Raw genomic sequence first — 15,792 nt, 5'->3', positions numbered from 1 at the left:
GTTCACAATTATAGTGGAACATTTTAACCATTTTTCTTAGTAATTTATGGAACAAGCAGACAAAATTTTAAAGTAATAATTACCACATTGACCAATTTATTTATATAAAACACTGTTACTGACAAGCTGAACACTGGCTTGTTTCATTAAACTTAAAAGATGTGAGTCACACAGAGTATGTTCTATTACAGTAGAATTAGGATAGAATATTGTCTCCTGAACTCTGTGTGAAGGGCCTTAATGTCACCCACCAGAAAACTAAATCCAAATAAACACTTTCCCTTTAAAAAGAAAAAAAAAAAGAATATTGTACTGTGTGTTAAAAATTAGCTAAGAGAGTAGAGTTTTGGTGCTCTTACTACAAAAGAAAAAGATAACTATGTGAGGTGATGAATATGTTAATGTGCTGCACTGTAGAATTCATTTCACTAAGTGTATGTACATCAAAACATCATGGGCAGGTGCTGTGGCTCAGGCCTATAATCCCAGCACTTTGGGAGGATGAGGCAGGAGGTTAGGAGGATTGTTTGAGTCCTGGAGTTCAAGACTAGCCTGGGTAACACAGTGAGATGCCATCTCTACAATTTTTTTTTTTTAATTAGCTGGGCATGGTGGTGCATGCCTGTCATCTCAGCTACTCAGGAAGCTGAGGCAGGAGGATCACTTGATCCTGGATGGTTGAGGCTGCAGTAAGCTGATATCTCACCAATGTATTCCAGCCTGGGTGAAAGAGTGAGATCCTGTCTCAAAAACACAAAACCAAAAACAAAAATCCAAACAAACAAAACTCATGTTGTATCCCTTAAAAATATGCAATTTTAAAATAGGTTATTTTAATTAAAAAGATATTGAAGTCACTAGTAGATACCTAGAAAACCACCAAACATTTTGAAATTTTACAATATATCTGCAAATAACTAATGAGTAAAAAAGGAATTAAAATGCAAATAAGAGTATTTCTATTATAACATATCATAACTTGTGGGATGCAACTAAAGGTCTACTTAAGATAAAAATTGTAGCCTAGAATACATGTTAGAAAAGGAAAAAAGGAGTGATAACTAATGATCTAAGTATCGACTTGAAGGAGTTTAAAATAGCCTAGAATACATGTTAGAAAAGGAAAAAAGGAGTGATAATTAATGATCTAAGTATTGACTTCAAGGAGTTTAAAAAATTACATCAATTATAAAGAAATAAATGAGTAAAATGAATAAAATAATATCAAAGCAGAAATCAACGGAATAGGGTGAAAAAAGCCAAAAGGTGATCCTTTGAAAAATGTACAATTTACCCCAGCAAAACTCATTCAGAAAACAAGAGCAAATGCACCAACTACCAATAGCAATCAGTAATATGACATCAAGACAGATTGTATGGACATAAAAACAGATGAAGATGGTATTATGAACCATATTGTAGCCACTAAATTTAGAAATTAAGGTCAAGCAGACAACAATCCTAGGAAAACACATCATACCAAAGCTAACACAGTAAGAAACAGAAATTCTATTTAGTTATTTCCCTATAAAGTAAGCTGTATCTATGTCTAAAATATTTTTCCACAAAGAAAACTTAGGCTTCACTGTTGAATTCTCCCCAACATTGATGTACAAAATAAACAGATATTCTACAAATTATTTCAGAAGATAACAGAAAAGGGAACACTTCCCATTTTAAGAACACCACATAAAATTGATGTTAGAATCTGATAGGGATATTGCAATAAAGGAAAACTACAGGTTGAACTCTGTCATTAAAATACATGTAAAAATCCTAAGCAAAATATTAACAAATTGAATCCAGCAATTTAGTAATAATGATAATACATCTCAAATAGCTTTATTGTAGAAATGCAAGGTTGATTTCTAATTGAAGATCAATACTTGTAACTAATAATATTTAAAAAAACTTAAAAAGACATATGATCATCTGCATTAAACAGAGAGAAAGCATTTAATAATATCCAATGCTCATTACTGATTAAAAAATAAGTTTGAAAACCATGAATATAATGGGACTTCCTTAATCTAATGAAAAGTAATGATACCTATGGCACAGCTACCACAAATTTCTTAATGATGAAACACTCAAAGCTTTTTTCTGGGATTGGCAATGGATAGGGCACTTACTCTCGACACTTCCAGTCTTTTTAGTGAAGTTCTATCTCATGAAATGATGCAATATAAAAAGGTATGACATTGTTTTAAAAAAGAAAAGTCATCATTTGCAGACTATATGGCATTGATGCAGAAAACCAATGGACTGTTTATATAAATTAATACTGACACATAAATTTAGCAAGTTTGATGGATAAAAAATGAATATGAAAAAATCAAAATTGTATTCTCTATATATTACCCGTGAACAATTAGAAAATAATTTTTTCTTCTTATTTTCCATAAAACAAACAAACAAGCAAACATTTATTATGTCCTCAAAACATGAAGAATGCTGATAAACAAATTTAATAATATGGGAAAGACTTCTACACCAAAAAATAAAAATTGCTCCAGAGAAATTAAAGATGGCCAATAAAGGGGCTATAACATTTTGTGAAATGAAAAATCAAATATTGTAAAAATCTCAATTATTTCCACTTAATCTATATATCCAACGCAATACCAATACAAATCCAATTGAAATTGTTAAATTAACTTTAAAGTATACATGAACCAAAGGTCATGATTAGCTAATACATGTTTAAGAACAAACTTAGGGGACTTTCTATTTGTCAGGATTGACTATATAGCTGCAATGATCAAGATATTTGGGGATTTGTTTAGGAACACATGGACCAATACAAAAGAAAACAGATCCTAGAAAATGCACCCACTCCCTGGGGTCACCTGTTTAGGACAAAGGTGCTGTGACCATGCAGCAGGGAGACACATGTGGGAACAGTTTTAATCTGGATCCTCCTCTTTTACCATTGTGAAATCTTTTCCACATGGGTAATATGATAGACTTGGGTTTGGGCCATAATCCCAAAAGACACCATCCTAAACAACATAATCCTGGATGCTGAAATCCCAAGAGAGTGAAATACCTAAAGTCCAAAATCCTGCAAGTCATCATGATGCAACTCTTCTGCATACAACAAAAACACAATAATCCTTTCCCTAGAATTCAGCTTTCAGGATTTTAACATTCAGAATTTTATTCTTTCAGGATTGTGATTTGCAGGATTATAGATATTTGGCATTTCAGACTTTGGGGATTTTGATTTTTGGGGATTTCGGTCTTTTGAGATTTCAATATTCTGAATTATGGCATTGGGGATTGTGTCTTTCAGGATTATGATCAGCACCAAAATATCTTAACTGTAAATGCTAAAATAATCAAATGTTATAAAGAAAACGTAGGAAAACATTTTCATAACTAATGCCAAGTCTTCTTAAACAGGTCACAAAAAGTGTGAACCCTAAAGAATCTGTAAAATTGTACACTTGGCTTCTTTTAAATACGCTATTTGAAGAGTACAATACAAACCATAAACTGGAAGAAAATGTTCTCAATATGTATGTCTCACAACAAAAAGAATATCGTGAATATATAAAAACTCCTATATATCAAGAAGAAGAAAGAAAACCCAATTTTAATGGCACTATACCTGAACAGGCAATTCACAAAAGACGATAATCAAATGAACAACAAACACATATTAATATTTTCATTTGTTAAATCAGAGAAATAGAAATTAGAACCAAAATAAGCTACCACTCCACAATTGCCAGAATAGCTGGAATTTGAAAAACTGTTAGTGCAACAAAAATATCATTTATGTCAAAAGCAATTGGGTCTTAGCTACCAAAGCTGAACATATTTTATGATGCTGGCATTCCACTCCTAGGGATCTTTACCACAGAAGTACTTATGTAGGCCAAAAAATAAAAAGGGGCAAAACTGTTTATATTACTCATAATTACTAAAAAAGTGGAAACAACTCAAAGTTTCCTCAAGTATAGAGTGGATAAATTAGAATATACTCATATAGTAGTTTATTGTACATAAACAAAAATTAGTAAATGCTTTTACAAGCAACAGCATAGCTGAATATTAGAAACATAATAATGAGAGGACTACTACAAAACAGATTGCATTTATATAAAGTTAAAAAACATAGACAAAACCAATCTATAGCTGTAAATGTCAGAATATTTTGTAATCACTAAGTGTGGATTGGGGGAGGACTTCTGTCTTCTATTACATTATGAAGCTGCAGGTTATGTGGGTGTGTTCATGAAGTAAAAGTTCATTAAGCCATATATTAATGAGTTGTATATTACCTTGTTTATATGTTGTTATTTAATACAACATTTATGGAAAAAAAGTATTGCTCGGTATTCTATACCCAAGTAAATAAGAAAATAAATAAAAGTGAAATAATACATCTGCAGAGGACCTTACTAATGTAGTATCTGAAAACTCCTGTTAAATTCCAGAGAAGAAAAATGGAGCTAGAAAGCAGATTGTGAGTGAATTTAGAAATCTGTTGATTAAGAAAGATGTCCAGAATGGTACTGCCTAGGTTGTCTTCCTGGGTTTTTATAGTTTTGGGTTTTACATTTATGTCTTCAATCCATCTTGAGTTAATTTTTGTATATGGGGCAAGGAAGGGGTCTAGCTTCACTCTTCTGCTTATGGTTAGCCAGTTGTCCCAGCACCATTTATTGAAGAGGGAGTCTTTTCCTCATTGCTTGTTTTTATCAGCTCTGTCCAAGAACAGATGGTCACAGATGTGCAGCACTACACTGTTGTTGGGAGTGTAAATTAGTTCAAACATTCTGGAAAGCAGTATTGTGATACCTCAAAGAGCTAAAAGCAGAATTACTATTCAACCCAGCAATCCCATTACTGGGTATATACCCAAAGAATTATAAATCACTCTACCATAAACATACATGCACATGAATGTTCATGGCAGCACTATTCACAATAGCAAAGACATAGAATCAATTTAAATGACCATAAATGACAGATTGGATAAAGAAAGAATGGTACATGTGCATCATAGAGTACTATGCAGCCATAAAGAAGAACAAGATCATGTCTTTTATGGAAACATGGATGGAGCTGGAGGCTATTATCCTTAGCAAACTAACACATGAACAGAAAACCAAACTCATGTTCTCCTTATAAGTGGGAGGTAAATGATAAGAACTTCTGAATGCAAAGAAGGATGGGAGGTGAATGATAAGAACTTATGAAGGCAAAGAAGGAAACAATAGTCACTAGAGTCTACTTGAGCAAGGAGGCTGGAATCGGGGAGAGGAGCAGAAAATATAACTATTATGTACTGGACTTAATACCTGGGTTATAAAATAATCTGTAAAACAAACCTCCATGACACATGTTTACCTGTATAACAAACCTTTACAACCCAAACCTAAAATAAAAGTTAAAAAAAAAAAAGAGGCTCTGCTACATTAACCTGGGTCACCCCGAGTGGCATGTTAAGTGGCTGAAATGAGCGAGGCTGCGTACTAGGAGCTGTCATGCAATGCTTTATTGCTCTGGTTTGCTTTTATCCAATTACAATATATTTGTTTCAGAATTCTCTTGGCTAACCAGATGTTACAGGAGGTCTTGTGTTTATTTTGTGGGGTTTTTTAATGAGTCTCAAGTCCCACTAATGTGCTTGTAAAATAAATACTTCCAGCAAACTTCTTTGCTGTCCATAAAGGAATTTGACTGCATATTCTGTTCTCTCTGGTGCTGCTGGCAGTAACTATTCAGAGAATGCAATGCTTGTATTTTGTGCATTTCCTGGTGAGCATGTGTCTCATCACACGCATTTCATTTTCTGTTTGAAGGTTTGAGAACTCCCTAATACTGCAGACTGTGGAAACTCCCTAATCTAACGTACAAATAGAAGGTTATACACTTAGTAAAAAGGCAATTTACAATCTGTTTTGAAAGACCATACTATAAAACAAATCAGACTGTAGCAAAAAGAGATGAAAATCCTTGTCAAATGATTAAGTCAGCTAAAATATTTTATCTTGGCTCTGAAAAAAAATCATTGCTCAACCCTCAGTTATTTGGTATGGATAAGTAAATATTAACTTATTTCTCTCGTCTAAAATTAGGGATTTGGTTGAGGAAGTCTACTCATTTATTCAATATTTATTGGGAACCTATTATGGGTCATACACAGCAGTGAACAAAACAAGAATTATTTTCCTTATAGAGCTTGCATTCTAGTGGGTATGGGCATGAGAGAACGAGAGAGACAGACAGTCTGTGTGTGTAGGGAGAATCAGCACATGGTATTTATAAGAATCTAAATAAGAAAAATATACAGTATGTTAGAGAGTGGTAAGTTTGTGGAGGAAAACATATGAAGGCAGAAGGATAGGAAGTGCATTTTCCAATTTAAAATAGACTAGGGGGCTGGCCTCCAGAAGCAATGACGCTGATAATGAAGACCTGAAGGGAGGGAGGAATGGGCATATGGTGGTCAAATTACTCAGGCAAAGGCCTGCACCGAAGTGCTGGCCACACTCATGAGACACCAAGGCCAGCAATGTGGCCAGGGTAGAGGCACCCAGGGGAGGGTGCCAGCATCTGACGTCAGAAATTCAAAAGGTAGGGGGAAAGCGTTGCGGCTTTATGAGCCTTTCCTCAGACTCTGGCTTTACTGAGTGAATTGGGCATCCTTTTAGCAGAGAAGTGTCATAATGCAATGTACATTCTAACACTGTTAACTGTTACTCTGGCTTTTTGTGTTGAGAATAGACAGAGGGGAGGTCAAAAGAAGCCCAGACACTTATTTGCAGGACAAAATGTAAGTGCAAAATGCAATTGCTGTAGGAAGATGTGTGCCTGGAGGCAGCAGTGGAGGTGGTCTTCTGTGTATAACTTGAAGGTAGGGCTGGTGACATTTGCAGGGAAATCAGATGTGGGTGTGGAAGGAAAACCAGCATCAACAGTCTCACCAACTGCGTTGACCCAAGAAGCGACAAGAGTGGGGCTGCCATGAGCCAGGGAGGAAAGGCCATGAGACGTGCAGGTTGGAAGAGCTCAAATGACCAAATTCAGGTATTTGAATTTTGAGATTTCTATTGAACTAGTGATTTTCTATTTGTGGGGAAGGATCACTTGCTTTTAGTCCCAATTAATCATGGACTGATACCTTTGTAAAACATAATGAAAGAATTACTAAAAAATGTGATTAAAAGACATATGAAGTTCAAGCTCTGATTCTTATTAACCCCAACAGATAGGGATTAAACCAACAAACTGCTGGAAGAGTTTCTGTAAAAACACTTATTTTCATTACACACTGGTCATAAAAACTTCATATATCTGCTAGTCCACAGACAACACATTGGGAAGCACATATTATCATTTAATCCATAATGTTTAAATTGCTTGTCTACCCATTAGAAGTGATTTCAGACACCATAATGTACAGCATTCCTATTACAAAATTGATCCTAATCGATTGAGCTTTTCTGTATTCTAGGAATTGAGCAGAAGAAACCCATGCCTCACACAGTGGCAAATTTATGTTATATGAACATTCGGAAAGCAGAGAGTAGTATTAATAGCTCAGGTGATCAAGAAAGAGAAAGAAACTGACTAGAAAAAAAATTATTTAAGAAGATAGTTCACTGTGTGGAGGAGCTAGAGGCAGGAGTTTGATAAAAACGTAGGAAGTATTTGCTGTTTAAGAGGGAAATAGCAGAAAAACTCACATAACGAACTCCATTTTGTTAAGCAGCTTTACCTATTCTTGCACGTGGGCTAGGATCATCTTAAAGCACTGAGATAATGCAAAAATATCAATCGTGTAGTTTTTACTCTGGGATTAAAGGAGAAGTGCATAAACAACTATGTTTTGTCAAAGATTTCTAGGAAAGTTGTAGCCCGACAAGGACAAAGTTCCCAAGTCCTTAGACCCTCCCTGGTCCCCAGATGTCTATAGTCCTTATTCACCTTTTGATACAAACACTCTCCTCTTCTGCCTATGTCCCTCCCATAAACACCCTCTGGCCAGCCTGAAAAATTGGAGAAGGTACATTAGAACACTAGTTTACCATCTTCTCAGTTTTGCTGGCTTTCCAAATAAACCTGCTTTGCCTCCCATCAACCTTGTCTCTGGTGTTTGGCTTTTGAGCAGCCCAGGAACCAGATGTTAACAAACTACCAATGAGTTACAGAATAATCAACTGTGATAAATTCTCTAAAGACAGATAGTCCATGATGATGTAATCTAGAAGCTCTGGGAAGGTTTACTTAAAGAGTGGGGTTATTTGAGTGGGAGTTTATAAAGCTAACTATTTTATGGAGCAGAAAGATAACTCTAGGAGAAACAAACAAACAAACAAACAAAAAACAGCCTAAGGAAAGTCCTTGATGCAGGAAGGCAGGCGATAATCAAGTACTTTAGATATAAGTGAGAAAGAGTCCTCAGTGACTGTTCAGGGCAGATCATGAGGATTCTAGTCTCTGGAATAAGGGTTGCGGTCTTTGTTCCATGAAAAGTGGTGGGCCATAGAGAAGATTCAAGACTGGGAGTTTTGAGATTACATTTGTGCTTTATAAAATTTACTCTAGTTCATTGTGAGATTGGATTGAAAAAGAACGAAGCCTCCCCTAGAAAGTTAGGAGGTTGTTAGAGAAGGGAAGGTAATGGCTTTGATGAGGGTACTTACCACCGGGGTGGAGAGAACCAGATTAAATGCATATTTAGATGAAATGTCACTTTAAAGGCACAAATGGGTAAAGAAAGACAAAACAATTTAGGCAATGGTCTTCCAGGCTTCTATAATTAAGACAAAAAAAAAATCAACGCAATACTGGGAAAAAGATGAAAAAATGGAATAAAAATACACACTTTACAAAAGTAACAGGGTGATAACAGAGACCAAAGTAATCAGCTCTCACCACTTTATGCCAATGACATGATTTCATTAATTTTGACAGAGTACTTAATTTTAAGTGTATTTACAGTGGCAGGCAATTTTTCTAAGCATTAAGATGCTACATTGCATTTTCATAGGCTAATCAGCATTTGACAATTTATTACTTGTAAGGAAATCTCAGACTTCACATTTACATGAAAATTACTTAATCAGTTTCTCAGTAGACTAGAAAAAAAAACAAGTGTTATCAAAAAGGGATAGCTGGTATATGCATAATCAGATTTCTTTATAGACATTCTGATTGAATTACTCTGTGCTCTGTGTAGAATATAACAAAATCAGAGAGTGGGAGAGAAAAAGAAAGAGAAAGAGAAAGAGAATGATTTTGATATTACAAGGTGTCTAAACTGTTATCAGTGTTGGGAAAGTAACACACAAATGAGGATAGAATCACAGTAAATAAATTCTCCATGCTGTCATTTGAGTCATATTTTTGGATTCTACTATCAGGAATCTGTGTATAAATTATTTACTTTACAAAGACATTTCCTGGTAATTCTCTTCTCATGCAAATAGAGAGGCAGTCTTACCTGCATAGTCAATGTATGCTCTTTTGCTTCCTGTTCCTGATCTAGCAGGTTCAAGAAAAGTAGAGGAGACACATAGCAATTTTATAAGTCATGTGCAGATCCTGCTGGTTCTAGCAAGATCTTCCACAGCAATCATGACAACAGGAAAGTTTAACAGCAGTACTTGTGTCTGTCCACAGGGTATTAGTTTATACTTAGCTCCAAAATTTGGAACTGTGCTGAATTTGCCTTATAACTGAGCCAGAATGAAGCTAAACTCACCTTAAGAAATTCAACTTCAGCTATCACCATGACCAGAAGCTCCAATGAGCCCTTTACTTGCAACATTTGAAGCACTGAAGGGTGATAAAAATATGCAGCAAGAGAAAAGCAGTGCAAAAGTCAGTTTCCAGGGCACTCACATAGATCTGATTGTTCCCAAAGCGCTTCTGAATCTCATAGAGCAGGCTGCCGTCGTTGAGCTCGCTGAGCGTTGCCAGGTCATCGTTTGGGGCAGGAGGCATTAGCTTGACCTGGGGAAGAACCGAAAGTATGATCAATTCTAATTGCTTTCCAATCAACTTTCTTCACAGTTGGATGTTCCACTTTCAATTACCTGCCAAAAATTTGAAGACAATCTGAGTTAGGAACTGTTATTAAGAGATGAAATGGTTCAATGAAAAAGAAAAAAAAAACCTCCAAAGCCACAGAGCAATGTATTCAGATGAGAATTTTTGTGCTGTACTCCCCAGTGTGCAGGTGCACACACCCTGTCTGTTGGCCCAGGCATTAGGTCTGTCAAGATGAGTTCAGCATGTTGACTCTTCTTATTCCCTACTGATAATTTAGACAGCTCTGTACTGTTCTCAGTTCTCTGGAAGATAAGCAGTGGGATAACACTACCTCATATATTTGTAGTGTTTCCTAAGCTAAAGCAAAACTTTTCATGTTACCATTGCTGGCATGGTAAGGAAGAAATGTGCGTGGAATTTAGATTCTGCATTCATGTAGGATGAGGCCAGGTTTTAAAGGTAGACTTCAGATCTTTCTATTCTGCTCTACATTACTTTTAAGATTAAGGTAGCTATGAGATTAAAATAACTGTCATAAAGAAAAAATACTTTCCTATTCAATTTAATATGCCATGAATGTTTAAAGACTGTGCAACATTTCAAATAAAAAAGATAAATTTGGATTCTTCAATTAAATGAAAATCCATTATTTTCAAATTAGAAATGGGCAATTTTAATTTTATATACACAGAATATGCTCAGAAAAGTAGCCATTTGATATAATATGGTAGTAGTTTTTTTTAATATCACACACAGAGGAGCAAAAGAATAAGAATATTCTTATCAATGTGAGTTCTTTGATACTCCTAGTAAATTTTTAATAATTATCATTTGTATTCATGTTTGTAGTCTATATTTGCATTTTGTATTTGTATCTGTATTATGTACTATTAATAGCATATACCATTGTTAAATAATTTGAACATAAATATTTCTGCTTATCAAGTCAATGTAGTGTAAAAAATACTAAACATTTTTAATAAAACTAAATTTAGGATTATTTTTTCTGATATTAGTGGATATTTTGCAAAGTAAAATCATTCCCATGAGTTCATAAAATGGGTTTATTTTCTCCCCAGGCTTTCTAAACCTAATGCATTAATAACAGAAACACAGGCCGGTGTGGTGGCTTACACCTGTAATCCCAGCACAGGGAGGCTGTGGTGGGTGGATCACCTGAGGTCAGGAGTTTGAGATCAGCCTGACCAATGCGGCGAAACCTCACCTCTACTAAAAATACAAAAAAAATTAGCCGGGCATGGTGGCACATGCCTGTAATCTCAGCTACTCAGGAAGCTGAGGCACGAGAATTGCTTGAACCCAGGAGGTACAGGTTGCAGTGAGCCGAAATCCAGCTACTGCACTCCAGCCTGGACAACAGAGCAAGATTCTGTCTCAAAAACAAACAAACAAACAAACAAACACACACACATACACACACACACACAATAATAGAAACACAAATTGAGCAGTGGGCATGCTGAAAGGTCAGAACATGTATTTTTATGAACTCTAGTTAGAATGGTGGCATGGCAGCAAGCTTTATGACACTGGAGTTCAAACCATTTCTATAAGCAGGAAACACAATATTCCAATAGATGAATGTTTATTAAAAACTAATTTGTAAAATATTCCATTAGCTGGGCATGGTGATGTGCCCTGTAGTCCCAGCTACTCGGAAGGCTGAGGGGTTTGGGTTATTTAAACCTAGGGCTTTGGGTTTGAGGCTGCAGTGAGCCACGATAGTGCCACTACATTCCAGCCTGGGTGACAGAGCTAGGCCCTGTCTCAAAAAAAAAAAAAAAAAAATCTAGATCTCAGAAATATCAACAACAAGCCTGTACCCTTCCCCACCAAGATGCACAACTCAAACGCCCTGAGTTCATTATTTTAACTACTTTGCAACATTTAAAGGAAACATATTTCCAAATATCTTTCAGCATTAACCTACACCAAGCATATAATATAGTTTTACTAAAATTAGTTATTTAATGTTGGGTTAGAGGCATAGCTTTAAGGCTTTGATGCTGTCAGAATTATGTACTTGAATCGTTCAGGAGTTGCATCCAAAAACTGGTACTTTTTGTTGATAAAAATAGAAGTCATAATGTTCCAGCTATGCCAGTGTTTCCTGGGTTGTCAAAACAATTTTGAAATTGTTTGATATCAACTTTTTAACATTATACACTGAGTTCCACTTTGCGGAGTCTCATAGGCACCAAGCGCTACCTAGACTGACAGCTCTCAGAGAGAGGCGTGACAATAGAAGCCATGCTGCCTTCGGCATAGCCCTTAGGCGAAGGAACTGGTGGTCTTGATCCAGGCAGTTTTTAATTCTGCTTTCATCAGTCATGCAAATTCAGGTAAATATCTTAGACATTAATTTGAGCTTCCCTACTACGAATGTTAGAAAATGAGAGCTCATCTACCTCTGAAACATCAATTATTTGTATTCAGCCGTATGAACAACAGTGTTTAAACCCCAGTTGTATATCTTCCAATCTGTGAGTTCTTGAATATTTTTCTACCTTAACATCATGAAGCTGTTTTTCATTCTCTATGTGATGAAAGATAGTCTATACTTCATAAAGTGGTTGAGGGAATTAAATATACGAGGAAAATTTGGCCCAGTGCCTCCTCTGCAGCTAAGTGTGCCTCATTAGTTTCCCTTAGTAACACATCTAGGGGCCACGGAGACCATGTAACTTCCTACCAGCTTCCCTTGGAGCTGGGGGAGGGAGGGATGCGGGTGAGTGTGGAGGGCCCTGGGTCTGTCCATACTGTTCTCAGCAAAGATGCTCAGCTTTCCTTTGCTTTAGGAATCAGAGTTCTCGTTCACGTATTTGTTTTTGAGGAAGGTTCTTCTGCTGAATAACATTTTAAAAAAATTTTGGCATTCATTGTTATGGCATCCTTATTTAATGGATGAAGAACTTGAGGCCAAGAGAGGACATGTAGTTTTTCTAGGGTCACACAGCTGGTAAGTCAGAAGCAAAAGCTGGCATGATAACCACTGGGGAACAGGCTGAATTCCAGTGGATAATGGAAACATCTGATGACATCTATTCAATAATGGGCCAAATTTCCCTTGCTTACCTTCTTTGTTGGCCATTGTGCTAGAGGTTTAGCACAAAGAGGAAAAAAAGAATGATGTTTGTGACCTCCCCTACCGGGGGGGAGAAGTTAGGACAGAAATAAGAAATGACAAGTACAAAATGTACATGAAGGGAAAAACAGGGTGCTTTGAAAAGAGAAAAATTTCACTTTAGGTGATCCGAGAAGTTCTCTTTGAAGAGGTCACGTTGACACTGAAATTGGACATAATTTTAAAAGGCAGTACCGTGGGATGTGGGGAGAGATGTCTCAGGGAGAGGGAAGGACATGGTGAGGGCTGTAAGGTCGGGAGGAGATGGGTGTGTGGGAGGCCCTAGAACCTGCCCTGGTATGGAGGAGGTGGGAGAAGGCAGCAGCAGGGGATATTGAAGGAGCTGGTAAAGCTTCCTGGGCCCTGAGGAAGAGCTGCTACATTCCAGGAATTAGCGAAAGTCATGGAGGGCACTGAGCATGGGGACCACAAGACCAGTTTCACGGTGCTGAGATGACATCCTGGCAGCTGCAGCAGAGAAAAGGTGGGAGTGGTGAGACCAGCTAGCAAGCTCTAGAAAAAGGTGGCCCAAGGAAGAGGCCAAAGATGAGGAGGAATGGATTGGACTTCGATTAATTTAAGAAAAAGAGGAGCTGCCATATGCAACTGTATGCAACTAAATTGCACTTGATTTCCTAACTAGAGTTGATTTAGACAAGATTGAAGGTTTTCTTATAGAGATGGATAATTTTATGCAGTCCAGGATCACAGATTGGAATGCTTGCCCTTGGATATAAAAGGAATCTAGAAAACATGTGAATTAGGTAAGAATGTAGTTTCTAGAGGTGAAATAACTTGTGGCAAAAGTCCTGATGTAGAGAGACACGTGAAACGGAACTTTCACCATCAATTTAGGGATGGATGTAAATATATTTTCTTTTTAATATCTTTGCAACATTTCTCCAAAGTACATAAACTTACATACACATATAGACAACCCCAAAAACTATGTAGGCATGCATGTATGCATGTACAAAAATTAATCCATATGCATATTCATACATGTACATAATTTGATGTAAATCAATAAATGATTGCAATAACTTTGAGTAATGCAAAAAGAAGGCAAAACTCTCCAGCAAGTTAGCATATGTCTTTAACTCCTAAATAAATCATAAAAAGAGGAAAATCAAGAGTAAGATTTGTGTTTTCTTCAGGAGTAATGATTTATGCTAAGATAATAAGATCCTTCTTACAGTCACGATGCTAACAATTTCAATGCAAATTTCTGTGTGCACATTTAGCAAAAACATGAATAGTACTAACAGAAGTTCTGCATTTGTTCCAGCAAGCCTGGAACAGCTATCACAGACATCTCATTGGTATTCCTATGGATTCTTGTCTTCAGTGGCACAGCTGTTACATGGGTCAGAGAAAGTACTAGGCTGACACTAAAAATGACTACTCCCTAGCCTGTTTATAGTTACACAGTGGGGCAGATCCAGTGTGAGAGCAGATCAAGGGAAGAGTTCCTCGCATTTCTCACATCAAGATTCCAAAATGACCTGAAAGGAAGCTTTGATAATCAATCTTAAGCAAGGCTATCAAAGGAGCAGATTCTTTATAGATTTCAAAAGCATTGTGACAGCTGACAAGTAGAAAGAAAAGTAAAAAATATGTCTGTGAATGTTTTTATGTTGCAGTTGTAGGCTGAAAAGTGGGCACCACCAATGTCTACCAAACAATTATAACAATAATTAACAGATAAGTACAAAAGATTGCCTGTCCTCTCCAAAATTGACCATTATGGTTTTTATTCTATATATTTCTAAAAGGAGAGATCTAAAACACAAGATAGGCATAATTTAGAAGACAAGGAAGAATTCAGGAGAAACACCTTGAGAAATGTTTTGCAATCCAAAGCTAATTTAAGTTTTGAAAGTATTCTGAATTTGCTGATCCCTCGTCTCCATTGTGTGGACGCTGTTTTGAGCACCGTGGGCTTTACCATGTTGTCTTGTGTTTGCTTGTTTGTGATTTCTCTCTGGGAGGTTGGTAGCACATGTCCAGGGAGTAGAAGCCCAGGGGGCAACAGAGATGATCTGACCTATGGGATCAGGGCAACAGGATTTGGAGGAAGGCAGTCTAGGGGCAAATAACCCAGTATGGATAAGTTAAAAAAAAAAAAAAGAGGAAATTCAACAGGATTTGGAGGAAGGCAGTCTAGGTGCAAATAACCCAGTATGGATAAGTGAAAAAGAAAAAAAAAAGAGGAAATTAAAAAAAAATGAAAAGACTATGTGTTGGATGGGCGCAGTGGCTTATGCCTATAATCCCAGCACTTTGGGAGGCAGAGGCAGGCAGGTGGTGGGCACCTATAATCCCAGCTACTTGGAAGGCTCAGGCAGGAGAATCGCTTGAACCCAGGAGGCGGAGGTTGCAGTGAGCTGAGATGGCACCATTGAACTCCAGTCTGGGTGACAGAGTAAGATGCCATCTCAGAAAAAAAAACAAAAACAAAACCAGAAAAAAACTTCGTGTTGACCGGAATGACCAGATTAGGAAAGGGTGATCATGTGACACATAGTTTACTTCGCTTCCCAAGGCTTCCACCCGTGCCATGCCTGGACAGTCCTGTGTAGTTTTGCCCTCCTTTTGTTATTTTGCCAAGTGTTTCTTAAGTAGTGAAGTCT

General features: G+C 36.8%; 1 protein-coding gene across 4 annotated transcripts in view; it reads right to left on the bottom strand.

Annotated features, from left to right (window-relative positions):
* The window catches only part of MYO16 (myosin XVI), a 719,880-nt gene that overhangs the window by 345,019 nt on the left and 359,069 nt on the right, over positions 1-15,792 (bottom strand). For all 4 annotated transcript variants that reach the window (XM_063651142.1, XM_063651143.1, XM_054446940.2 and 1 more), the window contains one exon: positions 9,865-9,975. In XM_063651142.1, the coding sequence (XP_063507212.1) occupies positions 9,865-9,975 (111 nt within the window). The remainder of the gene's footprint in view (positions 1-9,864; positions 9,976-15,792) is intronic.

Source organism: Pongo pygmaeus, chromosome 14, assembly GCF_028885625.2.
Source record: "Pongo pygmaeus isolate AG05252 chromosome 14, NHGRI_mPonPyg2-v2.0_pri, whole genome shotgun sequence".
NCBI lineage: Eukaryota > Metazoa > Chordata > Mammalia > Primates > Hominidae > Pongo > Pongo pygmaeus.
Note: the sequence above shows the minus strand (reverse complement) of the source record. Positions and strands in the feature narration are given on the sequence as shown.